The 21,465-nt window shown below is 37.1% G+C and overlaps 1 protein-coding gene across 8 annotated transcripts in view; it reads left to right on the top strand.

The window, feature by feature from the left end:
• MLIP (muscular LMNA interacting protein) overlaps positions 1-21,465 on the top strand; it is a 256,712-nt gene that overhangs the window by 123,720 nt on the left and 111,527 nt on the right. For all 8 annotated transcript variants that reach the window (XR_004300192.1, XM_032409636.1, XM_032409638.1 and 5 more), the window contains 2 exons: positions 2,451-2,606; positions 5,627-6,019. Coding sequence is in view for 7 of the 8 variants with exons in the window: in XM_032409636.1 (XP_032265527.1) it covers positions 2,451-2,606; positions 5,627-6,019 (549 nt within the window). In the remaining variant the exon portion in view is untranslated. The remainder of the gene's footprint in view (positions 1-2,450; positions 2,607-5,626; positions 6,020-21,465) is intronic.

Raw genomic sequence — 21,465 nt, 5'->3', positions numbered from 1 at the left:
AGTCTTAAATTTGAAGTGAAACCAGTAAGCATAGTTGTGTGATTTCCTCCAATCACATACCTTTGTGGTGCAGGAGTAGAGAAGGTAGGAGGTTAGATTTAGTGAGGATGGTGGTTTACCCAAATGGGAGGGAATGATAGGAGAGGGCAAGGCACTTGAGAAGTATGCATGGAGGTAACTGTGGTGAATGCAGTCACTGAGGCTGGTTAAAAAAAAGAAATATGGGACAATATAATGCTGGAGGGATCAGTAGATTTTCATTCTGGTGAATTCTGAGAAATGTTGGAGTATGAGAGGGAGGTATGGAAAGAAAAGAAGTGGCGGTCAGAGAATGGAAAGGTGACATTACAGAGGGGTTGTGGGTATTGGTTGAGGCTAGGGATTTGAGTAGCAAAAAGGAGTAGAGGCCCAGGCAACACAATATGAGGAAAATTACCCATGGACTATGATGTTGGGTATTGCACAAAGCATAGCGTTAAAGAGAGTGGAATTGAGCCAGGAACTAAATCTTCAAAGAAAGAAGGCTTCATTTGGGTGTGGGTAGATGACAGTGAAGAATATAGACTAAAATGACAGGAGATTCAAATCTGGAAGTTTCTAGGTAAGAGGAAAGAGGAATGGTCTGGAAACAGTACAGGGGAGTGAGAAGGATACTCTTGTACTTCCAGGCCCAGTGTGAGAGAAAACAGCTACCACTGAGGTAGGTTCTTAGAGACAAAGCCCTTCAGAGGAAGCCATGGTCTGATTAGAGCTAGGATAGTTAGAGAAGAGGTTAAGGACATGGAGGATTTTGTGGTGGCTGACTGAATACCAGAAAGTGTATGGTGGAAAGGCTTCAAGAGTTGGAGCAGGGCACAGATGGGAAAAGAACGAGGGGTGTGCATAGCACACAGGGATTGTGGGATGACTCTGAGGCCTGGGTTTCTCACAGGGGATGACATGGCTGGGGTAAAAGGAATGCCAAGGTGAAGTCTGAGGGGTTCAAGACATAGAAAGGGGGCACGGCTTAAAGGGAGAGGAGAGCGAGGGTCTTGCCAGGGCATATCATATTTCTTGTGACAGAGGCATGGAGGTGACAGAGGGGCAGTGTTACTCTGATGAGATGGGACTGATTTTATCATCAATGTTGATTACTCCACCTTTCTGCTCCCCAGTGCACCACATTCACGAGCTTTTCTGTATCTTAGTTCATTTTCTCTGGACTCAAAGGAGGCCATGTTCCTTCTCCTGTTCCCTTAACTTATTTGGCCTGCTTCCTCCAGGACCTTGTTTTGCTTTCCTTCTCTCCTGATCCCTCCCCCCAGTCTACAGACATCTTCAAGTCTATCCGATTACATGCCAACACAGGTAGCTCTTTGACTCTCCTTCCCTCGCTAACTACTCTCAACATCCCTCCTTATTCCTCATCCAAATTTCTTGAAAGAGAAATTTATGGCACCTTCTTCTCTTTTTCCCTTTCATGTAGTCCTCAACCTATTGCTCTTGGCTTTCTGTGCTTGTCACTAGCTATGTGTCTTTTAAAACCAGAATTATTTGTCTAAAATTCTAATATGACTTCATCACTTCCCAATCTACGGTGCTCTAATGGTTCTCTGTTGTCAATAGGACAGGATCTAAGCTTGATCCACACCTCACTGCTGCTGCCTTTCCATGTTTTCACTCATCTGGTTTTCTCAGCCTGGGATATCTTTGTCTTCCTCTTCACTGGGACCTACATTTCAGATGTAGCCTTTTACAGAGCTTCCCAGGGTGTGTAGGCAGGTACCCCTCATCACTTTTCCTTTATCTTCTGTGCATACCCTTTTCTCTTCTTGTGCGTGGTCTATTGACCATTTCCTATTCACAGTGGCATCCCTAGCTCCTGAGTGCCTGCCCCACAACAAATACTAAACACAATCATTCTTGAATGAATAAAGCATGGATGAAAGAGAAAGTATATCCTTGAGGACAGGCATTGGTATTCTAATAGCCAAAAAGCATACTTTCAATTTTAAATCCATTTTTTAGTATTCTCATTAATGATACATGTTGGAAATTTCTTGCATGCTTGATGATTATGAGTCAGATTGAACCTGCTAACCCAGGGTTAAATGAATAAAAGTCGATTTTGAAACAGACTAGATGCTGTGTTTGTGATGATCCTATGAAGGTAGAGGTGCCCTTTAATGTTCCAAGAGATCAACTAGCCATTCCACTGTTTTGTTGCCATACCCTACAATAGGATCTTTCTGGGGTTGTTTTGTTTTCTCTGATAAATGGAATAATTTAAAAAAGGGATCTGATCCACTATCACTATTTTTATAGCTCTTTTCTTTGGCAACCATACACATGATCACAGGTTAATAGTCAACTGATCAAAATAAATGAGGTAAATATCATGGTATATAGAAAATAAAGTCAAGATAAACCTTTGACAAGATTGAAAGTCTAATTTATTATATGTCTCTTAGGTCTCCTCTGGTGATTCTGAAGCCAAACCTCTGATCTTCACATTTGTCCCCACTGTCAGAAGACTACCAACCCACTCTAAGTTGGCTGACACCTCTAAATTCCTTGTTAAAATTCCAGAGGATCCAAGTGATAAGAATCCAGAAACTGTAAATAGGGTAGGATTATTTTTGTTTTTTCTTTGTGTTAAGCAATTTTATATTAAACATTAAATTGTCCTTAAGAATGACTTGGAAATTTGTATGAATGTTTATTTCCTTTGCATAAAGTGAGATGGCTATGAAATCTAAGGTTGACTAAAAATATAACTGTATAATGGAAACCCAAACATTATCATACCCTCCTTCTCTTTATTTTTTTTATTTTTTTCCTTCTTCTCTTTAATACACTATTCTCAACTCTTCTGAGTTAACATCCTATTCTTTGCTATTCAAATGACACATTCTGCCTCCTGTCACTTCCTGTTTTCCCAAATACGTCTTAAAATAATAAAAACAAAATTTCTTGAAAAGTTTGAATTTCTGTCAATTTCTTGACAGAAAATACAAGATAAAACAGCGAGGCATTATTGTTTTACATGCAATAAATTAGCAAAATTTAAAAGTGCAATATCCAGTGCTGGGGTAGTTGTGAAGATAACTGACATGCTCACACTTTGCAGCTAGCTTTGTGAATTTGTACAATTTTGGTGGAAAACCCTTATCCACAATCATAAAACTGTTCATAACCTTTCAATAACCTAACTCTTGGAAATGTATTCCAAGAAAATAGTACAAAAGCAGAAAAATGTTATGTAGGAAAACAGGGAAAAATAAAAATAGCCTAATAGCTACCAATCAGAAAAAATTTAAGAGTGTGATAATACATCATTTTCACAAAGTTATAATTATAGTGATTATGTGATTCATGGAAAATGTTAACTTTATAACAGTAAGAGACAAAATTGGTTATAAAATTATATTTATATGCTGATTATGCTTATCTAAAATGATACCAAGACTGGCAATGAAATTAAAACAAACTTTAAAAAACCCTGAAAATGACTTGCATTAGAATAATGACATTTTGGGTATAATGAGAAATAATGACATTTCTCTTTAAAATGTATTCTAATATTGTCTTATTATGAATAAAATGTGACTGGGGGATTTTGTGGCATTCTTGAACGACTAAAAGGGGGTTATTTATCTGATTCACCTTGTCTGTATGAAAACATCTTATCCAGAAAGTTGTAATATATCTGTGATCTGAGATTTTCAATGCTACTACCTTATTTTAAAGACTATTGAGGTCAAATTTATTTTGGGGAGATCTTAAATGCTACAAGAGGAATTTCTGTGAAGTTTTTCTCTAACAGTACTCAACTCTATATAGTATATTTATGGGATGCTTTGGATAGGTGCTATGAGCACATGAGACTGTGGATGTATGAATTCATCTTGGTTGCAAACCTCCAGAGCTTCCTAAGAGGTTGATATTTATTTGCTGATTGCAATGATCACACACAACTACATATTTAAAATATTCAAGATTTTTCTTCCTATTTTTTAAATAGTTCAATATTATAGTAGAACAGGGTAAATAATCCCTTGATCATTTATATATTCAACCACTACTTACTGAATACATTATGTGCTTGGTGCTATGTTCTGAATGAATAAAGCCAACTCATATAAGTCATTCTTGGGAAGACATACAATAAAAAAAGTGAAAAGTATATAAAAAAATCTCAGATAATGATAAAGCTGTAAAAAAATACATTAGAGTAAAGGAATAGAGAGTGATGGGCTATGGGAAAAGGGAGTTTTTATTTTATTTTTTCTGATATAAATCAATGATTTAATAAGTAAATTGTAGAGAATAGACAAATCTGTGTAGAAATTTTTTTTTAAGTCAAGCAGAGAAAGACAATTATCATATGGTTTCATTCATATGTGGAATATAAGGAATAGTGCAGGGGAAGGGATTTATTTTAGATCATTAATAATGTTTTCAAAAACTAGTTCAATTTTTGCCACCTTTTAATAAGCAATGTCTTTGAATCCTGTTATTTTTAATTTAAACTTCTTTCCAATTTAGGTTTTTGTTACCATATAGTATTGTAATTTAAAATGTGAAATGACCATTGTCCAAGAAATCCTAATTGGAAATTTGTGTTTTATCTCGAGTAAATCATCATCAGCTGAAAAATGTGCAATGGGTATATAAAATCACCTCCATAGGTTAGTTATATATATCAGTGGTTTGACCTCTATTTTCCCACACACAACATGTATGCACATAATAGCCCATGTTAAATTTACCACTGTGGTTGAAATTCAGTTTATTTTAGTTTACTTAGTGTCTTTAATTTTTTATTCTGAAGTAATTTTAGGCCTAAAGAAATGTTGCAAAGAAAAGGATAGTAAGCACAACATGGTTATCAAAACCAGAAAAATAAACATTGGGTCTTTTAAACACAATCTTAGTGTACAGTGTTGCTCTCATTTTAGAAAAAGATGTTTGATAGCTTGATAAAGCTATCTTACTCTGGTCTTGTAAACCCTCTGTGTACTCACAGAAAATTGGATGGGAAAAGATTTAGAATTACAAAATAAAATAGCAGTGAAAAATACCTTGTACTAAAAATACCTACTTGTTTTTTTGCTGTCTTATTCCTGAGTTCTTTTCAGTTAGTTGCATGGTTTTGTCTGAATATCCATATGTTTTGTCCCAATTTTATTTTTCCTCTCAGAATTTTAGAGAGATTTGTATTATTTTAGAAACTTTCAATGGGGTTTCCTTTCTCTCCTGGCTGATATAGTATATACAGGTTTGACTTGACCAATAACTAAACTCTTGACCAACCCCCATTTGTTTCACAAATGTCTTTATGGGAAACATTGTTGTCTCTATCTCTTTTTAAGGAATTATGTCATGATTTATTTGAAAACAGATTTACTTGATGTTGATTCTGAGCCCTAAATTGTTTGGGCTTGAACCAGGACAAACAAGTGGGCTGGTAAAAGTAAACCATTAATTTCAACTCAGTCTCTCCTAAGCCAACCTGATTTTACATATATTTAAAAAATTCTTGTCCTTGGAGATTATAAGCAGTTTAAACTTTTAAGTGTACATGCAAAAAGGAAGCCATCGTCAAACCAATGTCAATGCTTTTATGTCTCTAAATTAATTGCAGTCTGAGTCCAATGAGTACTTGACCTTGAATGCTGGGAGCCAACGGGAGAGAAACCAAGGGACATTGATTTATCCTTCAGAGGGCAGTGAAAAGATTTCACAAGCGAGGGGAATTAAAGCAAACGAACTTCAAGGAATGCAGCAAAGTGACCTCTTCAAAGCTGAATATGTCTTTATTGTGGACTCGGAAGGGGAAGATGAAGATACAAGTGGAAAATGTGAACAAGGCCCCCCTGGGGGGATGGGCACCACAGCTTCTCGGCCCAAATCTCTAGCAATTTCCTCCAGTCTGGTCTCTGACGTGGTGCGTCCCAAAACACGAGGGACAGACCTCCAGGCCCCATCATATCCTGAAATGTCTCATGGGATTGCCCCTCAGCAAAAGCACGGGCAGGTAGGTTTTTCTTCTTGTCGTAAGAAAAAAAAAATGTTTACATACTCTTTATCCTAGGCTGTCCGCAAATGCCTTCCTGTTCGAGGCATACAAAGCTCTCAAAGAAAAAGATATTAAAAAACCCAAATCCTAAGATCATAAATCATCACAGAGTAAATATAGATAATAAATTCATAAGACAAAAAAGATTATATAATTGTACTGTGAATTGGCTGAAGAGAAAATGTAAAATGTTCAGCTGAGGTGGATCTGAGAGAATGTTGTCTCTTACTTTTGAACAATTCTTGGAAAAGGTTGATACTGGGAATTTCTTAGGAGAGAGTGCTTGGTTAGCTGGGTGCATCAAGAAGCATACTGCAGATATGAGAAATATCCTGTGGGAAGACATTTGTTGGATGTTAGACGCAAGCACATTACTTGTAATCTACTGAAAGAATAGTAAAAGGATATGCTAGGAAATAAGGGTGTAAGAAAAAAAATTCTTGCCTGTGTGTCTTAAGGAGAATATCTGTTGTCGTCCTGGAAGCCACTAGCCAGGTCTTGCCTCAGTGAAATGGGGAGAAGTTCCTACCCCAAAACTTAGCAGCAAAATCCAATAGTTCCTTTAAGTTGGAAAACCTATTTAAGACCCATTTCTGTGATGGTAGGAAAGAAAGGGAATGGTTAGGGAGGGATTTTGAAGGGAAAAATAGGAAGAATTTGCCATTGGTTGGCTATTTGTTGTAATGAAATTATAAAATGGCTTTGACAAGGCATGGGTAGAATGTCAGGAATGAAGAGGCTGGCTTTGGGAGTAGACAGTGGATGCAAAGTTCTCCTTGAGAAAGCTTGTGTTAGTACCAAGATGTCCTGTTTAGGATCTGCTAGATCAGGTACTTGCAAGCATCCCAAAGTAGTTGGGAGAACATTTTTATTGGTGAGTTGGCCTTTCGGTGCTGCTAGGACCTATGCATAATTGTAGAGTAGGTGTCTTATTTTGGGTGCCACCCCATTTTCATTTCTGCAGCCTTCACTGACTTCCTGATGCTGAATTTATATCACCTATAAGCATCCAGTGTCCTTAGGCTACTTTTTGGTGATAGAAGATTCTTCCTGGGGTACTCCCACCTCAGTCTACTTAACTAAAACATTTATTTCTTCTCAAAATTTATTCTCAGATAGTTATTGGAAATGTTCTAATAATATAATTAAACATATTCTCAGTAAGCAGTGATAGGCTTAAACATTTCTTTCTTGCTTTGGGAAAGATGATGGAATAACCAAGTTGGAGACATGGGGGTTTCCAAAGTCAGGGGAGGGTAATTTGATGTGGCCCCTTGGAGAAGAACATGTAGGTGTGATAATAACAAATGCAAGTAAACAAAGCAGATATTCTTAATGAAGCAATTTTTGGATTTTTGCTTTATTTTTCCCCCCAATTGTTAGATTTCTTTCCCTGAGTTGGTCATTTAATTTGTTTTTATGTGTTTTTATATATACAGAAGTAAACTAGAGCCTGAACACACACTGTGGAATCTTTTGTCCAAAAAAAGTTATATGGCAGTAGGGTATAGTTGATGTTATCAGAGTTCCAAATGAAAAGGCAAAGTTCAACCTAATTCATTAGCAGTGGCTGAAAATGATGGTTACCACTGATGGGGGAATACTAGATCTTGAAATGTTTGGGAATAGCCATTGTTCCTATTTCAATTTCCTATAATAATCCATTTGAGTAATGAATAGTAGGCCATCATCAAATAAAAATAAGATGAAATAAGAATAAGGTAATTGTTAACCACAAATGTCAACCACAGAGTAATGACCAGAGAACCAAAGAAGGCACTCTGAGGATTTTAATGTAGTCAGTAGTAGAAGCAACAAGTCTAAAGAATATCCCTGATTGGATTACTTAATGCCAACACCATCTACTTTTCAATCAGAAATGTAGTCATTTAAGTGAGTTTCTGGTCTACCTGGTAAAAATGAATCCATGTATAGAACTGTCCATAAGTTAGCACTATTAGTCAGCAATAATTTATTAAGCTATTCTAAAAGATGCCTTCAGTTTCTGCTCTGGCTTTTAACCTTTCCATAAACTAGCCTAGATGTCATTTTCTATCCACATCTTCTACCTCTCTTCTTCAGCTCTTCTGAACTACCACAGAAGTACATACTTCCTACTTTTCCATCCCTGAGCCCTTGATTCCTCTGTGTATAAAACTTCTTTATTCCCCAGACCTATCTCCATTTTTACTTAGGCCACTCGATACTCTAAGCTCACTTCAAGTAGTGCCTCTTTCTAGAGACATTCCCTTTGAAGAGGAGTTAGGTCTTCTCCATCTGTACCATTTTCCATATAGTTTTTTAGCCTTTTTAGAAAATCTCCATTATAACTCCTTTTCACCCTATTGTAATAACAGATTATCTTTCTTCCTTACTAGACAGAGAACAATTTAAGTCAAGGTCTGTCTCATTTATTTCTGTGTCTCCAGCACTTAGTACAGTATCTTGTGTATAGGTGAGGTTCAATAAGGTATGTAAAAGGAATAAATATTTAAGAGTTCACATCTTTGAAGTCCTTGCACAGATATTGATTCCTTTATGAAGTCAGCTTTGGTTCTCTGAGCCAAAATAAACTATCCCTCAATATGATTCTGATAGCTTTTTTCTGTACATCTTTTATGACAGTTATCCTATTTTAGCATGTATTATAACTATTTAAGTGCATGCTTTATCTCCCCTAGCAGATTATAAAGTCTTTAGAAGTAAAGTCCATGTTAAATCCATTTTTATTAAACATTTTGTTCCCTGCAATGGTTACTATATTATCATGAACATAGTCAATATAAACATTGGGTTGAATATGTGTATACTCCAAATACTTTCATTGAAGTGGCATATTTAAATAAAAGTGCATTATGTTAAAAAATCACTAGACAATTAAAAAATTTAAAGTGTAGGTCAAAAGTAAAAATGCTAGATAAAATAAGCAGTTGAATCAAAATCCTCTCAAGTAAAATTCAGAAAGAAAGAGTAATTTTTTTTTTTAAAGATTTTATTTATTTTTTTGACAGAGAGAGACACAGCGAGAGAGGTAACATAAGCAGGGGGAGTGGGAGAGGGAGAAGCAGGCTTTCCGCTGAGCAGGGAGCCCGATGCGGGGCTTGATCCCAGGACTCTGGGATCATGACCTGAGCCGAAGGCAGACGCTTAACAACTGAGCCACCCAGGCGCCCCGAGAAAGAGTAATGTTTTTGAGTGTTGGCATCTTGAATATTGATGTAAAGTTCTGAGAACTGTCTTACCTAGGGATAATATTAGAGTTAAAAGAGAGGTGAATATTCACATACAAACACAGAGTAATTTGGCTGAAAGACCTATGACAAAGCCTGTAGCCTGGGCAGGAACAGTGGGAATAAAAAGAACTTACAGGGTAGAATTAACTGGATTTGTTCATTGACTTATATGGGAAAAGTCAAGGATGGATGAAATTTCTAACCAGGGAAATTGGATGAATGTTGATATCATTAACTGAGGGGAAAATAATAGGTTTCAGGAAGTGATAGAAAGAGATAAGATATCTGATGTGGAGCTTGTGATTCTTTGATGGCACAGCATGATGTTCTCTAGGAAGGAGGTGCAAGTGTGAATCTGGAACACGGGAGAGGGATGGGAGACTGGAGATATTTGGTACATAAGTTGATGAGAGTGGAGATATTTACTCATGGAAAGAATGTAGAAGGTACAAGCCAGGAAATAGCAAAATGTAAAGGGCCTGTGAAAGAATAAAAACCAATGATGGAGATGGAGAGGGGTCCAAAGAAGTTGGAGAGAGGGGTTTCATGCAATGAAAGCTGGAGGGACATTCAACAAAAAGAATAGTCTATAAACAAGGAAGAGTAAATAAAAATAATATAAAATCTTATAAGGAAAAATAAAATACAAAACAAGGTCAAATAAGTAGGACCTCCAGAGCTCATTAAATTTCAAAATTAGGTCATTTGATGACCTTAAGGGGAACAATGTGAGTAGGGTAATAGGGAGAGAAATGAAGTTGAGAAATGGATGGGTGGTAAGGAAAGGAGCCCATGCATTAGAGAGATACTTTGGGAAAGCAGGAATGATACAGGCAATATACTGGCCATGCTCCTCTGGGTAATTACTTGAAATCATAAACCTTAGTTTCCTCATTTGTAACATGGGGTAATATCAACCTTCCTTGTGAAAATTAAATGAGATAATATATGTAATGTGCCTAGAACAGTGCCTGGCTCATGTTAGGTTCTCAACAGGTGATTTACTGTATTTAAGAAGCTTGAGATGACAGCATGTTTTGGAGTACAGGGGAAGGAACTTGTGAAGAGGGAGAGGTTTTATTTAAAATTTTTTTTAAAGATTTTACTTAGAGAGAGAGCATGAACAGGGGGAGGGGCAGAGGGACCAACAGACTCCTCACTGAGTGGGGAACCCAACATGGGACTCGATCCCTGGACCCTGAGATCATGACCTGAGCCAAAGGCAGATGCTTAACCAACTGAGCCACCCAGATGCCAAAGGGAGAGGTTTTATATTGCTTCAAATGTAGTTTAGGTATAAGAACAGAGGAGAAGACATGGAAAATGAGGTCAGAAAAGCTGGCTGGGGTTAAATAAAGGATGTTCTTTCATGAAAGTCTGGGAAATTGGGACACTGGCATGCATATTTAGTAAGTACCTAGATTTTATGGACCCATGGAAAAGAAATTACGACAAATTATTAGGATAGAAACCTTCCTTATACCTCCAGGCTTCAGTGTGCTCTGATGGTGGCAGAATCCCTGAGATGCCTCAGTGGTAGCATGTTGTTTCCTCCGGGTGAGGACTCAATTGTGCCATTAGCCCATGGGGCAGAGGAAGTACATTTATGGAAAAATCAAGTTGCTTTGACAATTCCAGCAGAAAGCTGATGGAACCTTTTAACAGGAGGGTCTCCTGACTTGTTGATGTCAGAACTCAATTTTTTTTTTCTTGTTGGTGAGGTAAAGACTGAATGGATATCAGAGTTACTGTCCTCTTCCCCTGCTCCTCTTCACTATCCAGAGTCTAGAGCAGAACAAGAGGGGACAGTCGCTGAGGGAGGTGGTAAGGCTTTCTTTAAGGAGACACTATGTCCCTGAACTCTGTCCTTTTGTTCCTATATCCACTAGACCCTCTGTTTCTTCATTCCCTGCATGACGGTAATGTGCCAGGCACTGGAGAGTAAGGGAATTAACTGTAAAAGACATAATACCTGCCTTTAAGGAACTTGGAAAAGATGCACCTGAAAACAATGAGAATGAAAGGGAACACGTTCTAAGAACAAGGGGAAGTTCAGGGGGAGGACGCCTACATCAGCCCAGACCATCAGGAAGGGTTACACTGTAGGTAGCTGAAATGTGAACAATGAGTACAAGTTTTCTTGGCAGATAACTAGGGCTTGGACATTTCAGACAGTGTGAACGGCCAGGGAAGTACCAACATATAAGAGGGTGGAAGAAGACAAGGAATGTGAAAAGGACTCATCAGAATATAGGAAATAAAGTAGGAGAGAGTGATAAAATAGAAGCCACAGATAAAACAGTTTTAAAAAGGAGGGAGAGATTGGAAATCAGATTCTATGGAGAAATCAGAAAAGATAAGGCATTCAAGTGCCTGTTGGGCTTAGGAAAATACAAATCACTGTAGACGTTGGTGAAAACAGTTACTGTGGAAGACCAGGGAAAATGAGCTGTTAAGAAGTCAGTGGGAAGTGTATTCGTTTTCTACTGCTGCATAACAGATGATCATAAGTTTAGTGGCTTTAAAAAACCACCTATTTATTTTTTCTAGGTTTCTGTAGATCAGAAGTCTATGCCCAGCTGAACTGGTTCTTCGCTCAGGGCCTCCTGAGTTTGAAGTTAATGTGTCAGGTTACACCCTCATCTGGAGGTCCTGCACTAGGAAGGATCTGCTGCTAAGCTCCCTCCTGTTATTGGCAGAATTCATTTCCCTGAGGCTGTAGAATTCATAGCAGCTTGCTTCTTAAAGCTGGCAGCAGAGAAAGAAAATCTCCGATACTGAAATCTCTAACCTTTTGGCCCTCTTTTAAAAAGCTCACTTAATTAGGTCATGCCTACACAGGATAATATGTTGATTAATTTAAAGTCACATGACCAGGGACTTTAATTACATCTGCAAAATGCCTTCAGCTTTGCCAGGTTCTATTAGAAGGAAGTCATGGATTCCACCCATACGCAAGAGGAGGGGATTATGAAAGGGTGGGATTCTTTGGGAAGTCTCTTTAAGTGTGTTGGCTACCAGAAGTAAGGAAATAAATCCCATGATTGTATGGTACAGATGTCACTAAGAAGAAAACACATGGGTCTGAAATTAAGGAATACACAGGATCCACAAAAATCTTGGTGCACGTGTGTGTGTGTATCTTTATCAGTCAGCTTTTGCTGCATAACAAACCATGCCAAAATGTAGTTTTTTCAAACAGTGAGCATTTATTTAGCTCAAGTATCTGCAGGTCAGTAATTTGGCTGTGTTTAGGTGGGTGGTTCTGCATATCTGGGGCAGGGTCAGCTAATCTTTGCTGTGGTTCATTTACTTGTCTGTAATTGGCTGCTGGGTCAGCTGGTAGCTTGTTAATTGAGATGTGGTCTTGTGGGCTAGCCTGGGTGCGTTCACGTCATGGTGCTGTTCTGCACTCAGCGAACTGGTAAGCTCTAAGGCACTCGTGGCTTTCAAGCCACTGCTTCTTGGCTCATATTTGCTAATGTCTCGCTGGTCAAACCAAGTCTTAAGGCCAGCTGAGATGGAGTGGTGAGGAAAAGGACTTTGCCTTTTTTATGAAAAGAGAATTTGGGGCATTTTTATAATCTACTACATGGCATTTATTGCTATGTTTTTAAAGATTGAAATGATTTTGCTTTATATTTATGAGACAAATGAGACAGCTAATAAAAAGGATAAAGGATGGATACATAGCACATGGAGGATAACTGATGAAATAAGATTCCTAAGAAGGCAAGAGCTGTTGTGACTCAGAGTATATAGGGAAATTTCACCTTTTAAAAAATGAAAAGTCATCATTTTTTCTTAGAAGGGAGGAGAAGGAATAAGAATAGATCTAGAAAATAATAGATTTTCCTGGTAATCTCCATTTTTCCTTGGAGAAAGTGAAACTAGGTCATCTATTGAGCACAATGAAGGAAGTAGTGAGAGCACGGTTTGTGGAGAGTGTTAACTTTTGGAAGAGCTGTTGTTCAGAGCAGAATGGGAAGCTGAGGTCAAAACAAAAGAAAAAAACAACCAACCAAGAAAAAAATGGGAGGTACAGGACCCAGCTGAGACTATAAGACATTAACTTTATGATGACATCAATCTAGAGTGCCTTCGCAGCCCATATGTGAGAGAAAGATGGCCCCTCTGCGCAGGTGCAGGCAGTTCAGCTCCACTCTCAGCTGGTGCCTGGATATAGGACAAGTTCGTGGGTCAAGTGCAGTGGCCCTGCCAATCAAAGGGCTGTATTATTTTGTATTTCTTTTTCTCTCCTTTTTTTTTTAAACTCTAGAATGATTAATGTGCAATGTTATATTAGTTTTGGGTGAGCAAATATAGTGATTCTACAATTCTTACATTACTCAGAGCTCACATGACAAGTGTACTCTTAATCCCCATCACCTATTTCACCCCTTCCTCCACCCACCTCCCCTCTGGTAACCATCAGTTTGGTCACTATATTTAAGAGTCTGTTTTTTTGTCTCTTTTTGTTTTGTTTTGTTTCTTAAATTCCACATGAGTGAAATCATATGGTGTTAGTTTTTCCCTGACTGACTTATTTCACTTACCATTATACCCTCTAGATCCTTCCATGTTGTTGCAAATGGCAAGATTTCATTCTTTTTTATAGCTGAGTACTATTTTGATGTGTGTGTGTGTGTGTGTGTGTGTGTGTGTGTGTGTGTGTATCACCTCTTCTTTATCCATCTATCAATGGACTTTTGGGTTGCTTCCATATTTTGGCTATTATAAATAATGCTGCAATGCAAACAGAAGGGTGCATTTATCTTTTCCATTTAGTGTTTTCATTTTCTCTGGGTAAATATGCAGTAGCAGAATTACTGGATCATATGGTAATTTTATTTTTAATTTTTTGAGGAACCTCCATACTATTTTCCACAGTGGCTGTACCACTTTGCATTCCCACCAGCAGTGCATGAGGGTTCCCTTTTCTCCACATCCTGGCCAATGCTTGTTTCTTGTGGTTTTGATTGTAGCCATTCTGACAGGTGTGTGGTAGTATCTCATTATGGTTCTGATTTGCATTTCCCTGATGATGAGTGATGTTGAGCATCTTTTCATGTGGCTATTGGCTAACTGGATGTCTTCTTCAGAGAAATGTCTGTGTTTGTCTTCTGTCCATTTTTAATTGGATTTTTGTTGTTGTTGTTGAGTTGTATAGGTTCTTTTTATATTTTGCATCCTAATCCCCTATCAGATATGTCATTTTCAAATATCTCCTATTACATAGGCTATCTTTCAGTTTTGTTGATTCTTTCTTTTGTTGTGCAGAAGCTTTTTATTTTGTTGTGGTCCCAATAGTTCATTTTTGCTTTTGTTTCCCTTGTCTCAGGAGACATTTCTAGAAAAATGTTGCTATGGCCGATGTCAGAGAAATGACTGCCTCTGCTCTCTCCTAGGATTTTTATGGCTTCAGGTCTCATATTTAGGTCACTAATACACTTTGAGCTATTTTCTTGTAGGTATTAGAAAGTGTCCCATTTCATTCTTTTGCATATAGCTGTCCTGTTTAACAAACACCATTTGTTGAAAAGGCTGTCTTTTTCCCACTGCATATTCTTGCCTCCTTTGTTGAAGATTAATTGATTATATGATTGTGGGTTTATTTCTAGGCTCTCTATCCTGTTCTGTTGATCTATGTGTCTATTTTTGTGCCAGTGCCACACTATTTTTGATTACTACAGCTTTGTAGTATATCTTGACATCTGAGATTGTGATACTTCCAGTTTTGTTTTCTTTTTCAATATTGCTTTGGATATTCAGTGTCTTTTGTGGTTCCACAAAATTTTAAGATTCTTTGCTCTAGTTCTGTGAAAAATGCTCTTGGTATTTTCATAGGGATTACATTACATCTCCTTCCTTCTGTTTTGGGGTTTGCTCTTATTTTTCTAGCTCTTTTATGTATAAGGTTAGGTTGTATATTTGAGATTTTTCTTGCTTCTTGAGGTTGGCTTGTATTGCTACAAAGTTCCCTCTTAGAACAGCTTTTGCCGCAGCCCACAGATTTTGAACCATTGCTTTTTCATTTTCATTTGTTTCCATGTATTTTTTAATTTTCTCTTTGATTTCTTGGTTGACCCATTCATTGTTTAGTAACATGTTATTTAACCTCCATGTATTTGTTGTCTTACAGACTTTTTCTTGTGGTTGATTTCTCATTTCATAGTGTTGTGGTCAGAAAAGATGCATGGTATGACTTAGATCTTTTTGAATTTGTGGGGACTGGTTTTGTGGCCTATTAGTGATCTACTCTGGAGCATGTTCCATGTGCACTTGAAAAGAATATGTATTCTGCTGTTTTAAGATGGAGTGTTCTGAATTTATCTGTTAGATCCATTTGGTCCAATGTATCATTTGAAGCCACTATTTCTTTGTTGTTTTTCTGTTTGGATGATCTGTCCATTGATGTAAGTGGGATGTTAAAGTCCCCTACTATTATTGTATTACTACTGTTTACTTCCTTTATGTTTGTTATTAGCTGTTTTATGTACTTGGGTGCTCCCATGTTGGGTGCATAAATATTTACAATTGTTATATATCTTGTTTGTTCCTTTTATGGCTCTATAATGTCCCTCTTTGTCTCTTGTTACAGTCTTTGTTTTAATGTCTATTTTGTCTGATATAAGTATTGCTACTCCAGCTTTCTTCACTTCCATTTGCATGATAAATGCTTTTCCATCCCTTTACTTTCAATCCCTAGGTATCTTTAGGTATAAAATGAGTCTCTTGTAGGAAGCATATTGATGAGTCTTGGTTTTTTATCCATTCCATCATCCTATGTCTTTTGATTGGAGTGTTTAGTCTATTTACATTCAAAATAATTATTGATAGGTATGTACTCATTGCCATTTGTTACTTGTTTTATGGTTGTTTTTGTAGTTCTTATCTGTTCCTTTCTTCCCTTGTTCTCTTCTCTCATAGTTTGCTAGTTTTCTTTAGTGATATACTTGGATTCCCTTCTCTTTATTTATTTTTCATATCTATTACCAGTTTTTGATTTGTGGTTATATAGAATCCATTAGGATTCTTATACATATAGCAGTCTATATTAATTTGACAGAGGCTTAAGTTTGCACCCATTCTAAAAGCACTAAATTATTACTCCTCTTCTCCCCCAACCAACACACAAATTTTAGGTTTATGGCATCATACTTTACATACTTTTATTCTGTGAATCCCTTGTCTGATTTTTATAGATATACTTCATTTTACTACTTTTGTGTTTCCAACTTTTCTTACTCCTATTTATGGTCTTTCCTTTCCAGTCAGAGTCCCTTTGTCATTTCTTCGAAGGCTGGTTTAGTCATGATGAATTCCTTTTAACTTTGGTTCATCTGGGAAACTCTTTATCTATTTAATCTGAATGATAGCCTAGCTAGATAGAGAATTCTTGGTTGTAGGTTTTTTCTTTCTGCCACTCTCTTTTGGCCTGCAAAGTTTCTGCTGAAAAATCAGCTGATAGCCTTATAAGGTTTCCCTCATATGTAACTGTTTTCTTTTTTCTTGCTCCTTTTTAAATTCTCTCTTTATCACTACTTTTTGCCATTTTAATTGCTATGTGTCTTGGTATATATCTCCTTGGGTTGATTTTTTTGGGGGGTTCTCTGTGTCTCCTGGATCTGGATTTTGTTTCCTTCCCCAGATTCAGGAAGTTTTCAGCTATTATTTCTTCAAGATAATTTTCTTCCCCCTTTTCCCTTTCTTCTTCTGGGATCCCTATAATGTGAATATCATTATGGTTGATGGTATTGCTGAGTTCCCTTAATCTACTTTCATTTATTATTATTTTTTCTCTCTCTTTGTCAGCTTGATTGATTTCGATTACTCTCTCCTCCAGGTTGCTGATCTGTTTTTCTGCTTCTTCCTGTCTACTACCTAGTCCCTCTAGTGTATTTTCAATTACAGTTATTGAGTTATTTATCTCTGATTGGTTGTTAATGTTTTCTGTCTCTTTGTTGAGAGTCTCACTGAGATCTTCTATTCTTTTCTCAAGTCCAGTGAATATTTTTAAGACCATTATTTTAAATTCTCAATCAGGCATGTTACTTACCTGTTTTGTTTAGCTCTCTTGCTGTGATTTTGTCCTGTTCTTTCATTTGGGACGTATTCCTCTGTCTCCTCATTTTATCTAACTCTCTGTGTCTGTTTGCATGTGTTAGGGAAGTCAGCTATTTCTCCTGCTCTTGAAAGTAGTGGTCTTAAGAAAAGGAGGTCCTGTAGTGTCCTACAGTGCAATGTCCCATGTTCACCAGAAACTGGCTCTTGGGGTTGTCTCTTATATATGTTGCATGTACTCTATTGTTGTGGCTGAGCTTCATTTGTCTTCAGCCAAGTCATCTGCAATGTCTCTCTTTGCATGTTGTGGGCAGGGTTTGGTCCCTGTGTTGTTAGTGGGTCAGTCTGGAGCTGCCTTGGGCTTGAGTTGAGTCAGACCAGGCATTTTCGGGAGCTGTGGTGCCACAGAACTGCAGTGTGTTATCCCTGTGTTGTCCCCTCTGAAGCTTTTGTTGGTGGGTGGGGCTTGCAGTCAGAGATGATATCTGCTCCCAGCCCACTGCTGCAGCCATACTTGAACTGGTATGTGTGATTTTCTTCCCCTCTCACTGGGGCAGGAGACATTTTGAGGTGGTGCTGGCCCCTTAAAAGGCTGCTTGCACACTGCCACACTTATGGCATGGCTTTGGATGAACTCCTGTCAAGGGCATGTTGGATGGGGTGGGTCTGCAGAAGAGCATGAGGGTGGGGCATGCTGTTACCGAGCTAGGTGGGTAGTGTTGGTGCTATTTTGGTTCCCACAGATGTCGGTGTATGTAGATTGGGGGGGGGATGGTACCCACTAGCTCTTTTGTTCTTGGAGATATAACTTAAAGATCCCTGCCCCTCCAGCACACCCTCTGAGATTAATAAACAAATCTCTCTCCGGTATTCCCCAGGCATTTTTCAAACTGCTGGTCTATGCTGTATCTCAGCAGGGTTATTTGTTGTGCTGTCTCTTTAAGGGTGAGAACTCAGTTTCCTATTGCTCTCCAGCTCTCCCAGAGATGAGCCTACTGATTTTTAAAGTTCCAGGTGTTAAGCTCCACTGATTGTAAGAACTCCTGAAGTTAGGTTCCTCTGGTTTTCAAAGCCAGATGTTATGGGTATTTGTCTTCCCAGTGTAAGTCCCCTATGCCTGGGGTGCCTGGTATGGGGTCTGCTCCTCCCCCCTTCCTAGCACCTGGGGTGTTCCTCCCTCCTAAGGACAGCCCCCTGGGTCAGTTTGCTCCTGTGTCTCTACCCTTCCTACCCTCTTTGGTGTGACCTCTTCTCTACATTTAGCTGTGAAGAGTCTGTTCTGATCGTCTTTGGGTCTTTTTCTGGGTTGTTGACACTGATGTGGGTGTTATCTAGATATATCCATGGGATGAGGTGGGCCTAGGATCCTCTTACTCCACCATCTTCCCAGGAAGTCCTCTGTCATCATTATTATTTTTTATAGCAGTTTTAAGTAGACTTTAAGGGTCTCAGAGCATAATGGCAGTTAGGGATATTGATTTAAGAATGAAGATTTGGCAAAATAGAACAAAAGAACAAAATAACTAGAATGTTGACAATGCTGGCAAGAAAGTTGAGATTGAACAAAGTACTTCTAAAACCTAAAATGCAAAATAGTAGGGGGTGAGGGAGTTGGGACAGGACAGCAAGAGAGGGACTCTGTCATGAAGGAAAGATATTTAGTTCACATTATACATGGACAAAATATTGATGACATCTTAAGCATAGCTGTGCTTTGATTAGATTTTAAAAAGTCACTCCAATGATAGGTTAAATGGGGTGCAACTAGAAGTAGGAATGCTAGAAATATTATTTAAATTGTTCATCTTTGAAAGGCTGAGAATGTATCTGTCCTGTGACATTACAAGTGTTCATCAGTGAGAAAACCCCTAAATAGGTAAGTTTAGGAGGCAAAGCTGTTGTAATGTAATGATTGCATATGAGGACAAAAAGGAATCTAGAGTTTCTGCCTTGCATGACTGTGCAGATTCAGAAGGAAGAGCTCAACTGTATGGATCAATATCTTGTGTTTTCCAAATCTTGGGAACTATTCAGATAGCAGATCAATCACTTTGGCTTTTATTCAGATGCTTTGGAATCTAATACTAATTAGGAAAAATTGAATATGTATATGAATAGTTAATTTTAGGTTGACTAAAATTACAAGGCAGCTCCACAACAGAGATTAGTTATTAGAATAATTGATGGCCTCTGTTATATAGTATCCAAGAGGGGATTTTGCGTTAAGATTGTCTACTTGATGACAGCAGAACACTGCAAGCATCCTCTCTTACTGATATTATTATGAATGTATTCCAGAATTCAGGATAGTTTTCCTAGGAGAAGAGAGTTTTGAAAATAACTTTGGAGCATGTGTGTGGTAAGGGGGACTCAAGGAATCAGAAGAAGGCTGATGATTGGAGAACATAATCGGGGTAGCTCTGGAGAGGTATTTAAAGCAAAGGAATCAACAAAAATCAATTCAGAAATAAATGATGGAGAAAATAGAGAACCTTGAGGAGAAGGAATTAGAGCATCATTGACAAACCTAGAAACAGAACAAGAGGTTATTAATGGGAGAGGATGAAGGGGTAGAAATGTGTAGATGTCAATAGAGAAGTTTGTTATCACTGGTAAGGGATTTATAGTGTAGAAGTGAATGAAGAATCTATTCTGAGATGACTGAGCATTTGACAGATACCCATTTTTTCTTTCTGCACAAAGTTATTCATGTCTGTACATCCGTTCCACTTTTTTTTAAACCTATTGAGAGGAATTTAAGAAAATGAATCTTTTTTCATTAAGAAACGCATTCTTCACACCTGGGAATTTTATAAAAGCATAGTGCCACATTTTTTATTAGTATAAATTAGGATAACATCTAGATGTATTTGCGAATTAGAAACAAATATATTGCAAATACTTGTTAATATACTGAATAGGAAAATATAATAAAAATATATGTAGGTTAATACAAACATAATAAACATTTTTAGACTTTTAAGAGTCTCTTAGAAATTCTTCAATAATTAACTATTCCAAAGTACAATAAATGGAATTATTTAGGTAAAATATGACTCAGCATAGTAGAATTATAGCCCTATGATTTTAACATGATAACTTCATGGATAATCTGGATGAATTAATAAATTTGCTATATATATTGAAGTTACCTGGAAATATGACTTAAAAGGTAATGAGATTTCTGTGGCCGTTATCATTAATTTACAAAATTCTTTACCAAAAGCTATAACATAATATGCAAAGACACCCTACATAGCCTTGAAATTGCTTCATTCCTTTTGTGAGAAGAGACCAGTCAGTGGAAACAATCAGAGAAGACCTTTCATTTATGTCTAATTACATGAATCAGTTATATGAACACTGGCTAAGCAGAATTGTTTCTAAGTAAAGCTTATGTGAGGGAATTATTAAACTTTCTCAATTTGATTGAATTCTGCTTGATTTTCAATTATCCCTGATTTTCAGATATTTTGGGTAATGCCAGTGTATTCAAATATTAATTGTGTAGCAAGAATTCTGTATTGCAAATACACATATGAATTTGCACATAAAAAGAAAGGACTATTTTGGATATGTTTACTTGAAACTTAGAAGTTTAGGATAAGTTGTTTGCATTTATCAGCTTTAAATGTTTTCAGAACTCAAGATTAGATGATATGAAAATCTTTGCAATAGATCTGATGGACACCTTGTTAACATGTTACAAAGCAAAAATCAAGAAATATCATTTACTGAATTTGTAAACCAAGCTTTTGCTAAGTTTAATTGTTATGGTCATACATTTGCCTGCTATGTAAGGCCATATATATAAATATAAATAAATAAGTAAATAAATATATATGTAACATAATAATATAATATCACATAATAAATATTAACATTTTGATTAACTGATATTCCCTAAAATCTCTTATGAGTTGATAGAATCAAATCAATAATTTTTTAGGGAGACCTCTCTTTAAAGATTTGGTTTTTGAATCATTTTTAATTTTAGTATTTGTCTTAAAGTACTGGGATGATTTTTAAAAGAGCACAAGAATACATACACCCAGATATTTTTCTTTCTTTCTTTCTTTCTTTCTTTCTTTCTTTCTTTCTTTCTTT

Source organism: Phoca vitulina, unplaced genomic scaffold (assembly GCF_004348235.1).
Source record: "Phoca vitulina isolate PV1807 unplaced genomic scaffold, GSC_HSeal_1.0 scaffold11, whole genome shotgun sequence".
Classification (NCBI taxonomy): domain Eukaryota; kingdom Metazoa; phylum Chordata; class Mammalia; order Carnivora; family Phocidae; genus Phoca; species Phoca vitulina.
Note: the sequence above shows the minus strand (reverse complement) of the source record. Positions and strands in the feature narration are given on the sequence as shown.